General features: G+C 51.2%; 1 protein-coding gene across 2 annotated transcripts in view; it reads left to right on the forward strand.

The window, feature by feature from the left end:
- Positions 1 to 17,910, forward strand: part of EPAS1 (endothelial PAS domain protein 1) — an 85,574-nt gene extending 67,664 nt beyond the window's left edge. For both annotated transcript variants that reach the window (XM_072768233.1, XM_072768234.1), the window contains 10 exons: positions 2,847 to 2,953; positions 7,973 to 8,120; positions 8,814 to 9,028; positions 10,557 to 10,750; positions 11,236 to 11,346; positions 12,741 to 13,231; positions 14,089 to 14,215; positions 14,441 to 14,558; positions 14,882 to 15,049; positions 15,633 to 17,910. In XM_072768233.1, the coding sequence (XP_072624334.1) occupies positions 2,847 to 2,953; positions 7,973 to 8,120; positions 8,814 to 9,028; positions 10,557 to 10,750; positions 11,236 to 11,346; positions 12,741 to 13,231; positions 14,089 to 14,215; positions 14,441 to 14,558; positions 14,882 to 15,049; positions 15,633 to 15,784 (1,831 nt within the window). In that variant the 3' untranslated portion in view covers positions 15,785 to 17,910. The remainder of the gene's footprint in view (positions 1 to 2,846; positions 2,954 to 7,972; positions 8,121 to 8,813; positions 9,029 to 10,556; positions 10,751 to 11,235; positions 11,347 to 12,740; positions 13,232 to 14,088; positions 14,216 to 14,440; positions 14,559 to 14,881; positions 15,050 to 15,632) is intronic.
- Positions 17,911 to 19,987: the final 2,077 nt, after the last annotated feature.

Raw genomic sequence — 19,987 nt, forward strand, 5'->3', positions numbered from 1 at the left:
TTAAAGATTCTAATCTTGAAAGAAAAGTTCATTTCTTCAGGGAGTGGTGCTATATCTTTTCCAGAAGAGCCTTACTTTTGAGGGTCTCTAGAAAATTCTAGCCCTGCCCAAGAACAGAAGCAATTTATCTGGCAAATCGGCAAGCCTGTTGACGGCCAGCCTCCTGTCAGCAGGGCCCACTGGTACAGTTCCTATTCCCAGGCTTAAGCTCCAAGAGGCACCAGACCCGACTGGAAAGCTGCGTGGTTGTAGGGAAGGAAGGACCAGCACTGCTCTATCAGCCTCCTGTTCTCCCCCAGTCTCCACGTCGCTAAGATGCTATAGGGCAGCAGCCCTGGATCGGGCTGCCAAGGAACAGGTCTGTTGCTGATGAGGTCAGAGACCTCTCTGCTCTGGGCCAAGTGAGGGGACACATCCTCCAGGTCTGAGAGCCACTGGCTGGTGCAAGCAAACTGCTGGAATCTCACTGGAGAAATCTCCACCGGGCTGAATCAGCTGAGGCCTAAGCCGCTCAGCCCCATTGGGCTGCCCCTTGTTTGACAAGGGCTTTAACCCCTAAGTCCCACCTAGGCAGAGAGTTTTTCTCTTCACCAGACATGCCTTCCAGAATGAAGAAAGGATGGATTGAATATCATGAGGGGTCCTGCTGAGAGCTGTGTGTGTGTGTGTACGCACACACCGACATCCATTGACAGAGTTAATCACATTCTAGGAGAAAAAGTAGAGCTTTATCACCCAGATCCCTTGGGAGTCCTGGGACAGACAGGGTTCTGGCTATACTGTGGGTCCTAAGAGAGAATCAGTCCACCGGCCAGCTACTCAAGTACGTACTGAGCACGCATTATAGGCAAGGCCGAAGAAGAAAGTGGTCCCTGAGCTCAGGGGTTGGCAGCCTAAGACGTCGGTAATTCTCTGACATGGGTTCACCTATTAGGGCTTCATGAGGAGACATCACTGGGGGCTGGGGGAATGAGAGAGGGCTCAATGGAGAGGGCCAGGCCATAAGCTGGCCTTGCCGTCATCAAGGCTTGGAGAAGAGAGGAGAAAAGAAGGTGGCGACGTTCTGCAGCAAGAATGGGTGTGCTGGGTGTGGGGGGCTTGGAGCGGAGCAGTCTGCCAGGGCACAGGGTGTAACACATGCTGCAGGTTAGGTGAAACTCACATCGCATGGAAGTTGGAGACCAGACTCCAGAGGGTCCTGGAAGTTAGGTGGAGTATATTTACCTTTTTTTTTTTTTTTTTAAGATTTTATTTATTCATGAGAGACCCAGAGAGAGAGAGAGAGAGAGAGAGAAACAGAGACACAGGCAGAGGGAGAAGCAGGCTCCATCCAGGGAGCCCGACATGAGACTCGATCCCAGGTCTCCCTGGGCGGAAGGCAGCACTAAACCGCTGAGCCACTTGGGCTGCCGGTATATTTACCTTTGATCATGGTAATGATAGTGGTCAACAGGGGTTGGTGATAGGGAAAGCGGTAGATACTTACATGGGGCGCACAAGATGGAAATAGGATCTCCATCCTATTTTGGGAGAGTCGGGATTTCCTAGCCCCCACCTCCAATATACACATACACATATTTTAATTCTGGGAGATATATGCAGAGGCACTTTGGAGAGGGGAGAGACTAGGGACAGGAACCGAGGAGCCCCTGCCTCTCTGCTCTGTGCTCTCTGCTTTTACTTCCCCCTCTGTGTTGTTAATTTCCAACGTGGATAAATGACAGGGCTGGATCCCGAAGCCCTGCATTCTGAAATAGAGCTTGTAATCATAAGAGTATAGCATCCCTTCTGACTTGTGGCAGGCCAAGTAAACAAGACAATGAGCCCATTAGAAAAACTGCAGGAGACAGCAAAGCTTACAAGAATTGATATGTAGGTGTGATGTGGGAAAGTGGCTAATCTGGTGGTTCTTGGGTGGGGCTTCTTCAATGATTCTGGAACAGAGCAAGGAGCCCTAAGAGTGTTAAGTGATCCTTCATGGTTCTCCACATTTGTCTGTTCTCTGCCCACTTCCCATGAGACCTAGACACCATACAGGAGGAAGAAAGGGACATTTAGGCCACTCGAGCCCTGTCATTTCAGAGCTGCCCACCTATCAAGTTGTAATGAGGAGCTGCATTTCTACTACCTTGATTTCATATCTTTTCCTCTCAGCACTTCCCGCCCACCCTCCTTTCCTTGAAATGGGGAGGAGCAGGTAAAGTACCGTGGAAGGCAAACCCAATGTCCAAGAAGTTCCTGTGGTCACCAGGCAGCACCTGAGGAAAGGCACTCAGAGGAGTGAAGATCATGCACAAGACAGGGTGGGCTCTCCCGCCCGGCTTCCTTTTAACTCGCTGCCTACCATGCAAAGGCCGACTCCACACTCTTCCCCACCGAAGCCACACTATTTTCACTTTTCATTTATATCACCCAGAAGTAGAATAAACTCGATCTGGTAATCATTCTTATTCTATCCTTGGACAGTTGTGTGGACACCAAGCAGATTGTCTGCTCTCCCTGGATCTCCCTCATCAGCACAAACTGGGGGGTGAGGGGTGTGAGAGTCCCTTCCAGGTGTCGTTGGGAGACTAGGTGTATGTGTATATTGGAGGTGGGGGCTAGGAAATCCCCTGACTCTCCAAACATGACTTCAGGAGGGGTAGAGGTTGGGCGGAAGCACAATTGAAGGTTGACCACCATGTTTTTGTTTTTGTTTTTTAATTTGGATGAATGGGGTGACCAGGAAGCCTGAAGTGTTTTCATCTGAATGTGTGCATTTGATTTACCTTCTGGATTTAGCTCCTTGAGCCCCTGCCCACATTCATATAGGCTCTCTCCCCATATATATTTTTTTCTTCATTTAGAATCACAGAACTGGTTGGTTACCATCCCGAGGAGCTGCTTGGCCGCTCAGCCTATGAGTTCTACCACGCTCTGGACTCAGAGAACATGACCAAAAGTCACCAGAACCGTAAGTTCCTGGAGCACCCCTGTGTGGCTCCCTCATATCTGTGGAATATGGCCTTGAGTGGGGTGTGACCTGTGAGACCAGGGAAGACCTTCCCTCCTTCATCGAGCCGTCATCATGTGTGACAGACAAGACCTGTGCCCTCAGAATGATTAGAGAACTGAGGCTGCCACCAGCCCAGGTGACAACTTCACACAAATCAGGAAAAGGGCCCATCCCCCAGGGGGATACCCCCACACCACGGCACAAAGCTTAGAGTCAAAGGTGGGCTGAATCTCGGTCCCCACATTTCACTTCTACCCAGCACCCTCGTGCAGTCAGCAATTTGCAAAGCCCTGTGAGACAGACAACCCTGTAGAGAACAACACAAGAGGACATGAAGTCAACTGGGTTGTATGCTGTAGAAGCAAGTATACCCGTTCAGAGAAGAGGTGGCCTGGGAGAGTTCAGGAAAGGAAAGGGTGGAGCCGTTGAGTTGGGCCTTGAAGAATGGGGGAGGATGGGGCTAAACAGGCAAAGGTAGTAGGGCAGCACTGTAACACGTGTTGAGGTAGGCCGTGGTTCTCCAAGAGCTCGCTTGCTGAATCAGAGAACTCAGTCTGAGGCTGTCCAGGCAAACTAGTGGTGGCATATGGACACTGTGCTTTGTAACTTGAAAGAAAGCCTGAGTTATGAAAGGATACTAGAACAGGGCTGTCCAGTAGAGCTTTCTGCAATGGAGATGTTCTACATCTGTATAGCCCACATGAAGTGTCTAGTATACCCAAAGGTCTGAATTTTTAGAAATTTAATTTTGCTTAAATTTAAACACCCACACTTGGGTAGTGGCTACTAGATGGCACAGGGCAACTCTAGTGCCTTCACTTGGCCCGTATTCCCAAAGTAGCCTTCCCCTTTGCAGGTGATCCAAGACAGTCTCCTTGAATCCATGCAGCCCGTCAACGTGCAAGGACTTTGGGCTTATAACCCTATACTTGGCCAGCTGGGGGACATAGGAATTTATAGGATTGCTCATCAACTGAAGGGATCTCATTTCGGAAGGAAGAGGAGGGTTGTGGGCTCTGTGGGAACAAAGTGGCTCATATCTTTAGCCTCAGTGTCTAGCACTGTTTGATAAAATGCAGGCACTAAGTCAGCAATAAACCCAAGAGTAATACATGTATTTGGGAAAGAATGCTTCAAAATAAGTACTGACAGTAGTGCAGACAGAGGTGTCGAGAGGATCGTAGGAGGATTAAAAATGGGTAAGTCTTAACAGGATTCACAGTGGCCTGGTTGGTCTTGGGACCCCAAGATTCGCTGTGGTTTGGAGTGGTGGTAGAGAAAATGGCGATGCTGCTGTGTGTCTGTTGTTTCTAAATCCATTGTCTATCCTCAGGACAGCTGAGTTCAGAGCAGCTAACAGGTTAGCAACCCATAAACTGTGTGTGAGCACAGCTAATATCCTCTGATGGACTGAGATCTTCTCTTTCTAATTGGTCTCTCTGCTTTTTCCTTGTGGCTTTGGGGTTTGAGCTGACAAAACAAAGCCCCTTATGATATCTCAGAGAAGTTTCTCACTATACTGGCTGGCAGGGAAAAAAAAACCCAACCAGCCTAGATCCAGCCTCACTCAGGGACCCAGAGAATGGGGGATGGAGGTAAAGTTACCTTCATGTGCCTGTGGATGTGACCCAACCCTAGCCTGCCCCAACTTTGAAATTAGGATGTGGTTCCAGCCTGCATGCTGGGATTCCCCATGCTTTTCTGTTACATGGTGGTCCTTGCTCCCAAAGTCATCCTGACACTGCGACTGCAAGACCTGGGCCCTGACCCAGTTGACTCATGGATTCCCCAGGGCCTGGCTTCCTGGGCCTTTCCTCCTTACACGTAAAATTGGAGAAAGGTCCAGCTTTCTTCTTCAGCCAGGGGTGAAGTCAAAGCACGGGGCAATAATAAAAGTTTCTGGGAATTCCTGGAGGACAGTATTGTACTTTGTCTTCTGGGGTAAAAAGAGCCGAGGACACTGCTATCAAAAGGAAGAAAAATGATGACTTCTCAACTAGGCATGGTAAAGGATTTTCTCCTCCTCCTTAAAAATCTTTGATCCTTAAAACATTTTGAGCTGGGATAAAAATTTGTCTTACCAGTTTCCCGCTGACTCCAAGGGGAAATATGGTGCTTTTTATTGAATCCGTATATTTAAGCATTAGGAACACTTAAAGGGAATTCACAACCCAAACAGAAATCATAGGCTCCCTTCTTCTCCTGATGGAGCCAAGTAAAGCTGCTCTGAGCTCAGCGGCCTCGTACCAGCAAACCCAAATCCAGTAGAGGGAAGTCTGCGTGGGTTGAAAATTGGGTTAATGCCAGCTAAAACAGAAGCATCTATTTCTGTCTCTCCATCTCTCTGTGTGTATGTGTGTGTGCCATTGGGTTTGTGCAAATAGAGTTGTACCACAGACTCACACTAATGCTGTGGAATAATTGAAGGTCCAACTTAGAGGCCAGTCCAGGTTTATACGCCAGCATCCCAAGTTTCCACGTGAATGTGTGTTTTAGCCTGTGAACGTTTACTGTCGAAATTACTGGGGAAGCTCTGTCCTCAAACCAGATTGAGATAATTGAAAGCCATCATTTCCAAATGGATTAGTAATTTATACATTGTTACTCTGGCGGGGGGGGGTGTCAGGGGGGAGAGGGTAGGGGTTGGGGAGAGTTGGGGGGGCAGTTTCTCTTTGTTGTGTGAGGACATTATGTGCTCTTAGGAAAACAAGATTAAAGGCCATAAATGGCCTATCTACCAAGGAGCAGGCCCCTCACCAAGGCTGGCATTAATGAGCAGATGGTTAGAAAGCAGGCATAATTACATTCTACTGCCAGAGCAGGCCCTCGCCTGCAATCACGAGAAATGCAGTTAAGACCTTTGCTCACTGTGCTGCTTCATCAAAAAGAGTTAAGAGCCCTGAACTTTGTCTGCATTAAGATCCGTCTAAATAAGTTAACTCCAGGCACTTGAAATTGTGCAAGAATCGTTTCTCTGCAGCAGGACCAACTGCAAATGGAGGCTTCCCAGTGGATGGCGGCTCGGGGGACGCAGAGAGTGCTGGGCTGGCAGTGTGGTGGTCCAGCTCATACTGCGTCGCTACTGGCCTGTTAAGCAGGCCACAGTCACCCTAGCCTTAGTTCCTTTCATGTCAAAAGACGACGATCTCTCTCCTCTTGGGGGCCCAGGGTTGTGTTAAAAACAAACAAACAACTAGACCAGGGTGATACAGGTCACTTTGGAAAAGAATGTGGCAGCTGCCTAAAAGAAAGCATGTACTTAGCCTGTGATCTGGCCGCCGTTCTCCCCAGCTGCACCCACAGTCCATACAAAGATGTGTATACACAAGTGTTTATAGCAGATTTATTCCTCCTAAACAAACAAACAAAAAGACTGAAAACAACTTACACATCCATCTACAGGTGAATGGATAAACCCATTATGGTACCTCCATACAATGGAATACAGCTCATCAGTAAAAAGGAACAAACCATGAATCCCTGCAACACGAGGAATCTGGAAAACATGCTGGGTGAAAAGAAGCCAGACACAAAAGAGTACATACTCTTGTACGATGCCACTTATATGCAGATGGAGAGAAGAGCAGCACATAGTGACACAAGACAGATCAGGGGTGGCCTTGGGAGCCGGGGTGGCGACGGGGATGAGTGGCAGAGGCCTCAGGAGTTTGGTGGTGGCGGGCTGATGGGAAAGCTGTTTACCTCTGATGGTGGTGATAGTTGTTTGTCAAAACTCGTTGCCCTGTATGCTTCAGGTAGGTGCCTGTCTATCACAGGTGGATTAAGACCTCCCTGAAGTTGATTTTAAAAATGAAAACCAAACCCCGAAAGCTTCGATTGGGAGTCTTTCATGTGGACTGTGATCCTGTCTACTGTTGCCACTGAGGGGCCCTTTCGGCAAACTACCCGGGAGTTCTCGGCCTCAGTTTCTTCAGATATAAAACAGGAATCACGAGAGACACCTCACGGGGTCATTGCATGTTAGGTGAGCCGATGAGAACACTGATCCTTATGGACGGCTTATGTGCCAGGCAGTTCTAGTTGCTTTGCAGCAATGAGCTCATCTTGAGACAGTTTTGAACACTGCAAAGCGTCGTACACACACGAGTTAGTACTTCTGCACCTTGGAGGTAGGTGTGTGTTCGATTTTTGAAGAGGGCAAAATGTGCCCAGAGAAACATCAGTGTAAATTAGTAGGAACCAAGCTGCCCTCCTCAGCCTCACCAGGGTGGTGAATGGGGAGGTGGCCCCTAAGCCTACCAGGAGAACGGGGTGCAATTCTCCGTGTTTAATGAGAAAGTGGATATTCTCCCGTGGGGCCCCTCACCACGTTCTCTACAGACTCTGGGGAAGAGGTAGCTTTTCCTATACAGCATTTGCCCGGGACATTCAGTCAGCATTTCTGCACCTGATCAGCCAGGCAGGCAGGTTTGGTCCTCAGCATGTGGTATGGCGGGTAGCTAAAAATGATCGTTACCATCCTTACTATTATTTTTATCAGCACTTCATTTTGCAGCAGAGGAAACTGAAACTAAGAGGGATTGCTCTTTTCCCAAAGTCCCCATGCTAGCGACATTTCCTAAGGCTTTCACCATGCCTGTTCCAGTTCTGTGACTTGAGGAGGTCGGAGCTAGGATCCTGAAGAATGCAGTCCCAAGGAATGAAAGTAGATGCACAGTTCAAAAAAACTACCAGAAATTCTAACATTAGTCGACTTTAATTAAGAGACGTATTGATTCATTTTTTTAATGGGAGCAGATGAAGCGTTCTGGACTGGGGAGTGGGGGACACCTTCTCAGTGCTTGCATACAGTAAAAGAAGTGTTAACTGAGCATTTAGAATAATTGGAAGAGGAAAGAGGTCACAAGGAGGTCCCTGCTGTCCTGGTGCCCATCCCATTTCCCCCCAGACCACCGTCCCTGTGAGGTCTTGCTCCGCAAACCTCCCTGACCTTGGGCTCCGTTTCTTCTCCCCTAGTGTGCACCAAAGGTCAGGTGGTGAGCGGCCAGTACCGGATGCTTGCAAAGCACGGGGGCTACGTGTGGCTGGAGACCCAGGGGACGGTTATCTACAACCCTCGCAACCTGCAGCCCCAGTGCATCATGTGCGTGAACTACGTCCTGAGGTAAGCCTGTCGGGGCCACAGGGCTGGGTGTGCAGGATGCCTGAGCTCCCCAGACGGAGGGCAGCAGGCCCCGGGGAAGGCAGACCTACTGGAAACCCTGGCACTACCTTTGCGAGCTCTGTGCAGTGCTTAGGACCCGGAGGATTTTCACAGGTGTCTCAGGAACTCTCAGATGTCTGGGGTTTCCCCTCCCCAATGGTTTCTCCCCACCCCCACCCCCACCCCTGCGTCTTCCCCCATCTGTCATCTGTGTCATGGCTCTGACCCACATGGGGAGGCAGACAGCATAATTGTCATTTAATAAAATGAGGAATAAGGAAAGTGATAGTGCTCCAGCTTTCCAGGAGAGATGTAACAGCTCCATGGTGCCTGGGGAGAAAGTTGGAGCTGGTCACTGCTAGTGTTAAACAAAAACAGAAACCATCACACCCGTGTGTACAGTGCAGCCCCCACACAGTAATAAGACAGCGTCCAAGACGCATCCATATCCAGAGGGCGCTCCCCAGGTTGCTGCCTCCATGACCCCAAAGTTTGCCGTGTGGTTCCTTACAAATGCTAGCAGGCGTCTGGACCCATGTTTTTTTGGCTGAAAGGGTTAGCTGTCCGGTTGTCCATGTGTTGGGGGGGGGTGGGGGGCGTAAAAGGATTTTGCTAGAAAACGTGGGTGGTCTGAAGCACCTCTCGTCCCACCAGTGAGATTGAGAAGAACGACGTGGTGTTCTCCATGGACCAGACGGAATCACTGTTCAAGCCCCACCTGATGGCCATGACCAGCCTCTTCGACAGCAGTGGCGAGGTGGCGGTGTCCGACAAGAGTGACTACCTGTTCACCAAGCTGAAAGAGGAGCCCGAGGAGCTGGCCCAGCTGGCCCCCACTGCAGGAGATGCCATCATTTCTCTGGATTTCGGTGGGTGCTTCTTAGCTGAACAGGGGCCTGCTGAACCCTCTCGTGGGGTGCAGGTGGGGGTGGGGAGGAAGTTCTTACTGGAACAGGCCTCCCTGGCTTCAGTTCTTCCTTAACCCCTGCCCCTTCCATGGTCTGGTGGCCAGACTGTGCTGAGCACAAGAGCGACACATGGTGCGGAGTAAGATGGTCCTACTGCTGACTTTGCAAGGTCCTGAGCAGGGGGTGGGGTTGTGGGGGACTCTCTTCTTTATTTATTTTTATTTTTTTTATTTTAAAGATTTTTATTTATTTACTCATGAGAGACACACACACACAGAGAGAGAGGCAGAGACACAGGCAGAGGGAGAAGCAGGTTCCATGCAGGGAGCCCAATGTGGGACTCGATCCAGGGACCCCAGGATCATGCCCTGGGCTGAAGGTGGCACTAAACCGCTGAGCCACCAGGGCTGCCCGGGGGCCTCTCTTCTGAGGAGTCACTGGTTCTCCAACACGGGCAGTGAGGGCCTGAGATGAGGGAGGCCGCTGGCCTGTTTTCACAGTGAGGGCCAATCCCCATCCCCTGGGGACAGATTGCTCGTTTAGGGAGAGGGGCAGGCTGAAATAATAGAAATAGTTCCAGAAATATGGCTGGAGGAAAGATTCTGGCCCAGGATGATGCCCTCATATGCACTATTTCTTTAAAATGCTGGCCTGTCCATAGGGCCGTTGGGTGGCTCAGTAGGTAAAGTATCTGACACTCGATTTCAGCTCAGGTCATGATCTCAGGGTTGTGAGACTGAACCCTGTGTCAGGCTCCCCACTGAGCGTGGAATCTGCTGGAAGATTCTCTCTCCCCTCTCCCTCTGCCCTTCCCCCTAACCCTGTGCATGTGCTCTAAAAAAAAAAAAAAAAAAAAGAAAGAAATGTTGTTCTGTCCAGTGGAGATTTGTGTCCTGTGGCCCCAGGCAGAGTTTCAGCCCATTCCCCGCCCATGCTGGAAGCACCTTCCATGTGTCCCTGTTCCCAGGTTGTGAGCCCCCTCACCCTCACCAGCCTGGCCCAGGGCCAGCAGCACCTCCCTGTGCTCATCCCAGAGTGGCTTGTGCCCTCTGGAAGTGCTCTGCAGAGGCCAGCTGGGGATTGCAACTTCAGAAACTATAAAGGGCAGCGGCCCCAGGACGAGGAGTTTTGTGGCTTCCCAGTTTTGTGGCAGTACTGAGGCAAATTGCCCTGTTTTCCTCTTACAACCCCCTCCTCGTGGACATTGCTGACTACCTGTCGAGGAAGTAGGTCCCAGTACCTGTAGTCCCTGACAATGAAATCCTCCAGGAGGGTGCTCCCTTCAAAGGGAGATAGTTCATTGCCTCACAGTCCCTGGTAGGGGCTCGTTGCTGCGGCCCAACCTCGGAGGCTGAGGACCTAGCCCCAGGCCTGCTTTCAGACCCTCCTAGGGCCTTCTGAGCACCCTCTGGGCTCTCTGCCCAGGGGTAAGCCCAGTGGCCAGTCCAGTGGCCGTGGGTGTTAACCAGCCAGGCCCTTGTCTCTGCAGGGAGCCAGAGCTTCGAGGAGTCCTCATCCTACAACAGCGCCCTCCTGCCCCCAAGCCAGCCGTGGCCCAGAGAGCTGAGGAGCCACAGCACCCAGAGCGAGGACGGGAGCCTGCCCGCCTTCACTGTGCCCCAAGCGGCGGCCTCCGGGAGCGCCACCCCAAGTGCCACCAGCAGCAGCAGCAGCTGCTCCACGGTGAGCACCCTGCCTTGGGGTGAGGACATGGAAAGGGTGGGCTGTTCCTTTTAACTGCTGCAGGATGGCCGAGTAGACAGCCCAAACAGGAATATGCCCGCATGCCCCTCCAGTGAGCCCAGAACCCCGTAGAGTGGTGGGGACGGATGCTTACCTGCCTGCTGCCCCAGCCTTTGCCGTTACTGTCTGCACCCCCATCTACGCCCTAAGTTCCTTGGAGATGGGGGCCGAGTTGCACACAGCTTTGAGCCTGTAGCTCGGTCCCAGTGCGGGACAGTCACCGTCCTGCTCCAGGCAGATAGCTGTATGGTCTCCAGAGCCCCGCCGGCCACAGCCCTACTTGTCAGCAGGGGTCCCTCTACACATACTTGTTCCATGGAATGGAGCTGAGTCTGTGAGTCTAGACACATACTTCTTTCACCTGGGACTTCTGGGGAGACCAGCACCCTACTCTTGACTTGGTGTCTCTCCTTCCTGGCCCCCAGCCCAGCAGCCCCGGAGACTACTACACATCTCTAAATGATGATCTGAAGATTGAGGTGATCGAGAAGCTCTTCACCATGGACACAGAGGCAAAGGACCAGGGCAGCACTCAGGTAGATGGGCTACACCTGCCCACTGGCAGGAGGGGAGACGAAGGCTCACAGCCATTCTGGCAGCCCCGTCCCTTTGTCCTCGGTCGCAGAGACCAGTGGGGGCATGTGGCCAAGGCCCTGGCCATAAAGGGGAAGTGGGGCCTGCAGTAGTCCCCTTCTCCTACCTTTGCCCTCTGCTTTGCTCACCAAATCCACCTTGGGAGCTCTTTACCGAGGCTGAGTTTTTGTGCACCGAGAAAGCCACAGAACCTTTCTTAAAGAAGCCCTGTGTTTAAAGAGCATGTCCAGATTTGTGAGGTGTTCATAAACAATAAGGAACAGTAACTCTCCTCACACACACCTTCATCTTAGGATTCTGAAATAACTTTTAATGCATTTTAAAATGGCATCTAGCAGAGATTTTCATTTACACACAACTTTTCAGGAATGCACAGAGGTGGGGGTTCTTAAAAATGATAAGAACAGGGATGAGATGGGTGCGTGTTTCACAGTGCCCCAAGGACAAGTGTTCAGCCCCCTTCGTCTCAGGCCCAGTTGTTCTAACAAGTCCCCCTGCTGCGCAGCTGGTCTCTTTGGCCTGCCTGGCGCAAGCTCTCGCAATTCGGCAAAACTTCCCTGCTTGAGCCCTTCCTGCTCTGTCCTCTGAACTCCCGAGGGGTTGCTCAGTACTTGATGCCATCTGCTTCCGCTCCTGCGCTGTGCCATACAGGGAGTCATCATCACTAAGCTGCACACCCTACCCCCCAACAGCGAGGGTATCATTTTCTGCATGGGCTTTTGGGTACGTCCTGTTGTGTACATCAGGGTCCTATAGGACCCATCAGTACTGTGCCCAGTACTTAAGCATGTTACCTAAGTACTTGCCGAGTGAAAGTCTCTCTGCCAGTAGGGCAGCTGTTACTGTACAAGCAGGCCATGGACGGACCCTGGGTGCTCGTCCTGTGCTCAGGCCTGTGGCAGGATAGATGAGGGAGATGAGGACAGAGCTGTCCCTGGCTCCTGGCGTGTGCACCACGGGCCGCAGGGGAGAAGGAGGGGTCTGGACAGGCAGACGGGAGACAGGAGGGCGTTTCAGGTTGGGTGAGGTGGTGCCACCAGTGTGGAACGTGCAGGGACAGCTGCGTGGAGCATGGAGGTTCAGGACACAGACTGAAGAGGGCATGAACCCATGGAAAGGCTAACATCGCATGCCAGGAGCCCTGCACACCGGGTAGACGAGTCTGAGTTTTCTTTTGGTGGACCATGGGGAGCCAAGGGCAGTGCTAGAGCAAGGAAGGGACGCTGCTGAGGGGGTGCGAGAGGGAGGACACACAGGCAAGGATGGACAGGGGCTGGGCTAGCATTCTTGGGGTCATGCCATCCTCACCACCCCTTTGCCTCCACTCTGTCCTCAGACGGACTTCAGTGAGCTGGACTTGGAGACCTTGGCACCCTACATCCCCATGGACGGTGAAGACTTCCAGCTCAGTCCCATCTGCCCAGAGGAGAGGCTCCTGCCGGAGAAGCCACAGTCCACCCCCCAGCACTGCTTCAGTACCATGACGAACATCTTCCAGCCACTGGCGCCGATGGCCTCCCACAGCCCCTTCCTCCTAGATAAGTATCAGCAGCAGCTGGGAAGCAAGAAGATAGAGCCTGAGCACCAGCCCATGTCCTCCATCTTCTTTGATGGCGGGAATAAGGTGTCCCTGCCACCGTGCTGTGGCCAAGCCAGCACCCCTCTCTCCTCCATGGGAGGCAGATCCAGTACACAGTGGCCCCCTGACCCGCCATTACACTTCGGGCCCACGAAGTGGCCTGTTGCAGATCAGCACACGGAGTCCTTGGGGCCATCGCCCTTGGGGCCCCCCATCACCTCACCCCATCTCTCCATGTTCAAGAAAAGGTGAGTGGCAGAGACCCTTGGCTGCATCAGCAGAGGCTCCTACAGTGGGTGGGAGGGCGGTCTCTGGGGCCCCAGAAAGGCTCCCTGCCTCCTCTCCTGCCACAGCCTTCTCTGTGTTCTAAGGGTGGAGGCCTTGGGGGAATCACCCTGAGGTACGTGAGGCCTGGAGCAGGACGCATTTCTGTCAGGGCCGAGGCGGAGAGAAGGGAGAGAAGGGGCCTTGGACACCACTGTCTCCCCCTTCAGGCCAGGACTCCTCATCTGAGTCACAGAATGCCAAAAAGTATTTGAATGACTGTTCCTCACTTCTCTGCTGGAATCCTGGTTGAGAAAAGCATACAAGATGTCCTTGCTTCTCCCCAGCCTTTATGGCTGATCCACAGCGGCCTCCTCAGCACCACCCATGTCAATCAGCGGGGCGCTCACTGGGCCGGGTTGCAGTGGTTGGTCCAGGACTTCTTGATCCCAGGACCACCGGTCATGCTTCCCTGGGGTGCTTGCCCAGAACTGGTCCTTACCGGGGAGCAGTCCAGGCTGTGCAGGGGAGAGGCAGGGCAGAGACTGAGGTCTTAAAGACCAATGTCACCCAATGTGCAGCCACAAATGAGGTCAGGCCTCAAGGCTGTCTGGATACAGCTGGGCAGGCAGATGTGGAGGGAGGTACAGGTGACTGGAGCCATCAGCATCTCAAGCCCACTGCCCCTCCTCTGGGAACCTGCCCTTTGGCTCCGAGAGCCAGCATAGTCAAGCATTAGCCCTGGAAGGGCCCTCTGAAGGCGCTGAGAGCAGATGAAGGCCTAGGGGGTGTGGAGCTTCCCCTTCCCACTGTTTCACCGCTCACTCTCTTGGGCTTACAGGTCCGCAAAGGCCTTTGGGCCCCAAGGCCCAGATGTGATGAGCCCGGCCATGGTAGCCCTATCCAACAAGCTGAAGCTGAAGAGACAGCGAGAGTATGAGGAACAAGCCTTCCAAGACCTAAGCGGGGTGAGCCACCTGCCTGGTGTTGTCTGGGTTCCCCGCTGCAGCCCATGGGGTGGGGAGCTGGGTATGGAGACAGGGCTGGATGGAAACTCTCATGACAGCTGTGAGGGCTCAGAGGGCCTTCCAGGGACGGCAGAGAGGGGTGAGTGTGGCTGTTCAGAGAGGCCCACCCTACCCCTGACTCAGGTTGAGGACCTGGTTCTCTGGCCTTCTCCCCTCTACCTCCAGGGGGATCCACCAGGCAGCAGCACTTCACATCAGGTATGGAAAAGGATGAAGAGCCTCAGGGGCAACGTGAACTGCCCTTTGATTCCCGACAAACTGCTGAGTGCAAACATCCCCAATGGTAAGCAGTGGGCCCCCAGGCCTCCCTGGGGTGCTGGGGGGACAGCGTTTGCAGAGGCCCATCCGGATTCCTCCACGGTCTCAGCACCTGCCTCTCTGCACCTTGGCAGAACAGGATGGTGTCCTGTGCCCCACCTTGCACTCACCCACCTCCCCACTTTCCAATAGGCTCATACGAGAGTCAGGAAGCTCTGGGCACTGATCCCCCAGGAGCTGGCTGTAGCTCTGAGCACCCTTTGTGAAGGAAGGGGGCCGCTGGGGGCTTCACAGCACTCCCCCGCCTTGGCCTGGCACTGCCCTCACCTGCTGGCATTGGTCTTTCAGACGAGTTCACCCAAAATCCCATGAGAGGCCTAGGACAGCCCCTGAGACACCTGCCACCGCCGCCATCTGTCATGAGCCCGGGGGAGAACACCAAGAGTGGGTTCCCCCCGCAGTGTTACGCCCCCCAGTACCAGGACTACAGCCTGCCATCGGCTCACAAGGTGTCAGGTGAGCACGTTTGGGAACTGGAACCACCCTGCCAGGGTCTGACGCGCGCGATGCAGGAGCGTCAGGGGCTAGACGGCCCGGGGCAGCAGAGCCCAGCTCGGTACTTGGATGAGAGCGCCGCCCCGCGGAGCCACCTTCCCCAGAGGGAGTGCGGCAGGGGCTGGAGGCCATCTGCCCCCAGGGTTGTAGGAGGGACATTCGGGGCTCCTTGGACCTAAGGGTCCCCAAGCCCGTGTCTTTTGCTCAGTGCTTCACGTTGCCCTGTCGCCTACTGCCTCATTCCCGTAGCAGGGGCATCACCGTGCCTTGGGGCAGGAACTGAGGACATGCCCGGAGATCGCACTGCTGCGGGGTGGCCTGGGGAGCTCTGGGAGGGGTCGTCCCACCAGACTTCGTTCTCCGGAGGGTTAGCCACCTGCCTTCCACCCTGGGCTGCCTGAGGCTCTTCCCATCTTACAAATCATGATACCATCCCAAAGGGGTGCCTGGCTTTGGGGGAAACACACCAGAGGCCCTCTTATGGAAGAGCCCCTTTTCGGAATGTTTGAGAGCTTTAAAACCACGGTACCAACCATTCTTTCAGGTATGGCAAGTCGGCTGCTTGGGCCTTCCTTTGAGCCCTACCTGCTGCCCGAATTGACCAGATATGACTGTGAGGTGAACGTTCCTGTCCCAGGAAGCTCCACGCTCCTGCAAGGAGGGGACCTCCTCAGAGCCCTGGACCAGGCCACCTGAGCCAGGGCCCCCCGACCCCCACCCCACCCTGGGCGGACACCCCCGCTCACGCCGCCCTGCCAGCTTCACTCTCTACGTCGACTTTTGCAACTAGGTATTTCTAACACCAACACACTTTTTACAAGATATACCTACCTGGCGAACTTGCTCACGTCACCAAGTAGTGGCCTTTTTCTAAAGATGCTCACTTTAGTAGCTGTATTTTTAAGATACACTGTTGTTTTACCTGCTGCGTTTTATTCTGTCAATGAACATGTTCTTAAATTTTGTAAGATTTTTCTTTCCCCAACTTTGATTACTTCTAATTTATATTATTCCTGGGTCCCTCTGTCTGGCTCTCTCTCACACACACTATCCATACTAACGAGTTTTGTGTATAGGTTTGTTCTCTTGTCAGGAAAGCTTTGGCTTTGTCTAACTTGTTGCTGTTGTTGCCAAAGAGAAACAAACTAATTTTGCTATCCAAGCTAGATTTTCACCGCCTGTTCCTCTCAAAGCCCTCCTCCTTCCTTTCTTAAAACTAATCACCCTATGGTAAGTTATCCATCTTTTTTCTTTTCTTAAGCCGACTCTTGGCTCTAATTTTGACACAACTTTTGGGAAAAAAGAGAAATGTGAAGGGTGAACTCTAGCATATGTGGTTGTCCGTGATGGTTGCGCAATGTGGCTTTTCCCTCCCTGTTTGGGGTTTCTCTCCTGCATTTGGTGGATTTGTTTGTTATTATTCAAAAACCTAACTGAGTTGTTGTTTTTGTTTTTTTTTTTAAAGAAAATGTCTATCTGGGTTAAGTGTCTATCATAGATATGGGTACTCTGTAATATCTAAAAACTGAGAAACGGAATCCTGCTCACGAAATCACTTTGAGATGGTTTTTAAGGCGTCAGTTCTCTTTCTCTCGGTGTCGCTGACACTGCAGCTCTATGGCACTCTCCCCCGGGGCCTGTACCAGCTCTTCTCGAGCTTTCTCGCTATTGCCTTTTTGCTTTGGGGATATGCCATGGGCATGACAAACAATCCAAGACGTGGAATCACGAAGTGTGGGAGCATTGCGAGCTGTCTTCTCGTGTTCTATATGTATTATGTATGTATGTATGTATGTATATTATTATTGCTGCCAAGAGGGTCTGATGGCATGTCATGGGGTGAGGGTGGGGCGAATCTAAGGGAGGGGAAGTGCTTTAATTTTTCTTCAGATTTTGTTGCTAGCCCTTCAAGTGCACTGAGCTATGGGACTCTACAGGTCTTTCACTTGGCACATTTGGATATTTCCAGAATCACCATGAGATGGTTTCAGCAGGAAATCACAATAGAAAGGGAGGATTCAGAAATAGTGTAGTGCCCCAGCCCATGGTCCTCCCAGCTTACCAGCCCAGAGCACATGGAGCTGGCCTGAGAGAGGGTGCAGAGAGGGGTGCCGCTGGTCCTGACCAGGCCCGCACCCCTTCCTCAGCCTGCTGTCAGCTGGCCCTGTGAGGAGCAGCAGCAGGCCGACTTCCTGGTTGGCCCCTCGCCTCAGGCCTTCCCCAAGGTCTGTCACCTGAAGTGACTTATACAGGTAGGAAGCACTGAAAATCAAGTGTTCTCAGAGCACTTTGTAACTCACTGGGTAAGAGGGACAATACCTTTGGTTTTTAAATACCGATCACATGAAGCTCTTCTGTCCTGGGTACAATGAGGACTTTTCTAGAAATACAAAGCACAGCAGGCCAAGAATTTGGTCAATCTGGATAGACTTATTGCCAAAAACACAACAAAAAAAAACCTGAAATTCAAAAGCAATCTAGGAGAAAAACGACCCGGTCGCTGCATTGACCAAATCACACTTTAGCACCACCGCTTTGCCCCACGCACAGCGGCAGAACTTGAAGGGTTACTGACGTATAAACGCTGGTGTTTGATTTCCTGTGTGTGTTGCCTCAGCATTAAGGGCATTTTACCCTTGCAGTTTTACTAAAACACTCTGAAAAATATTCCAGGCTTCATATTAACCTTACCTGTCAACGTAACGAGTTCATGAACATTACTGTATTGTCAAACTCCTACTGACAACATTGCTATAGGGGAGCTTAACTTTATAAGGAAATGTATTTTGACACTGATATCTTATTAAAGTGTTCTGATCCTACCACTGCTGGTAGCTCTGGTTTCTTGTGGATTTGTCATGGGCTACACCGACATAAAGCGAAGCATCTACTAAATAGTTCACAGACAACGAACATTGCCCCTGACCTCTGTGAGACGATGGAGGCCAGCCAGCAGGAAGATAAGAGCATCATGAAGCAGCTTGGGAGCTGCTCGAGCCTGGGTGCCACGCTGCATCGACCATATTGCTGCATAGTTTTCAGTCTGCCGCTGGGCCCTTTCTTGTATCCTAGGGAGTACCCAGGGACAGAAGTCATGGTCCTGCCTTCAGAAGACTGTATAAAGTAGCATGAGAGCTGTGCTGGTCTATATGTCACACTCTGCATGTTGAGATGAAGGTTGAAAGGGAAGGGAGGCATGTCCACTAGCAGACAGGAAGGACCTCAGTTTGGAGGTAGCAGGCCTCCCTTCCTGGCCTTCCAGGTAGAATGCAAAGGTAGGAGGGAAGGACAGAGACAGGGCCTGGCAAAAGCCCTGCATTAGACATGGCATGATGGGTTCCTGAATTCAAATTTTACTTTTCTAAATCACGCCTTACGTATGGATAGATGGCTGTCTCTGTAGTGTCACACAGGAGCTGGGGAGAGAGCCAGCAGCAGCCTCTGCTCACAACCTGCAGGCCTAGAACCAGCCATTCCGGAATATTCCTTTGAACTCCATGGCCCCGTGGGAACTACTTGGCCTCTCTGTGGCCTTCATGAAATCGAAATCAATTCCTTGACTTCCATGACCACCCAGGCACGACCAGGAGAAGTTATATTTCAAGATGAGCTATAGCCTATGGAATGTTTAAGGTGGGCAATAGAAGGAATCATTGCAGGAATAATCCCATTGAGAAGGTAGGATGGGCACAGATGGGATAGAATGCAGCATGGAGTGGTTAGCCACAGATAGAAGCATGGGCAGTTCATCATTTTAAAGGAAGGAAGGTGAAGAATAGAATAAAGCTACAGCCTATCAAGTGAAGGGAAGATGATGAGCAACCTCCAACCTAATTGTTTCCATTTCCTCAGCAATGGAGGCAAGACCGTTAGTGGAGAGGAGAGAGGGTGTTAGAGTTCTGAGGAGAGAGAAGTATGAAATCATCATTTTAGGAGGCCACACGGTTAGTATCAGATTGCTCAAATGAGATTTTGGTCACAAATTAACCCATTGGCACAGCTGTATGTGTTTCTCTAACCACACTATTCCACCCTAATGGAGGCAGAATGGATGGCTAGTTGAGGTTGCCAGGTTGGGGGACAGCCAGAACAGCATGTCAGAAGGAGTTAGGAATGTTTCCAAGAGAATGACCATTATGACAGACCAGGAAAACTAAGTTGTGTGAGAAGGAAAGAAAAAAGATGAAGAGGATGACTAATGAAAAATCGGGAGGCTCAGTGAATGAGAGGTTTTAATGAGGTCAGAGAGGGGTCAGAGAGAGGTGTGGAAAAAGGGAACCATGCAGATAGTCCCTGTCAGAGGAGAGGAAACTGAAGATTGAAATCTCACTTATACCCACATGTGACCCAGCAACATTATAAATACAGTAGGTATTTATCTATCTTAAGTGAAAACTTTAGATATACCTAAAATTTACCCACAAACATTTGTGGATAATGCTGCTGCAATTATCAAGAACTAGAAACAACCCAAATGTCCTTCAACAGGGGTATGAATTAGGGAAAAAAAAAAACAAAAACAAAAACCTAAACTGTAATCCATCTTTATAATGGAGTACCACTCAGTAATCAAGGCCAACTAGCTTGATTCACACAGCAACATGGAGGAAGTGCAAAGGTATTCTGTTGAGTGAAAGAAGCCAGCATCAAACAGTGCAGTCTATATAATTCTATTTATATGACATCCTAGAGAAAGAAAAAAAAATGCAGGAATAGACAACAGATCATTGATTACTGAGGAGAAGTTTGAATAAAGGGTCTACATGGAGGAGTTCTTTGGAGTATTAGAATTATTCTATATCCTGTCAGTGGTGGTCGTTACATATGAAAATCTGGGTGTGTACAAAAATCATAGAACCGTACACCAATAGGAATTTTACTTTATGTAAATTTAAAACT

This window comes from Canis lupus, chromosome 11 (genome assembly GCF_048164855.1).
Source record: "Canis lupus baileyi chromosome 11, mCanLup2.hap1, whole genome shotgun sequence".
NCBI classification, from domain to species: Eukaryota; Metazoa; Chordata; class Mammalia; order Carnivora; family Canidae; genus Canis; species Canis lupus.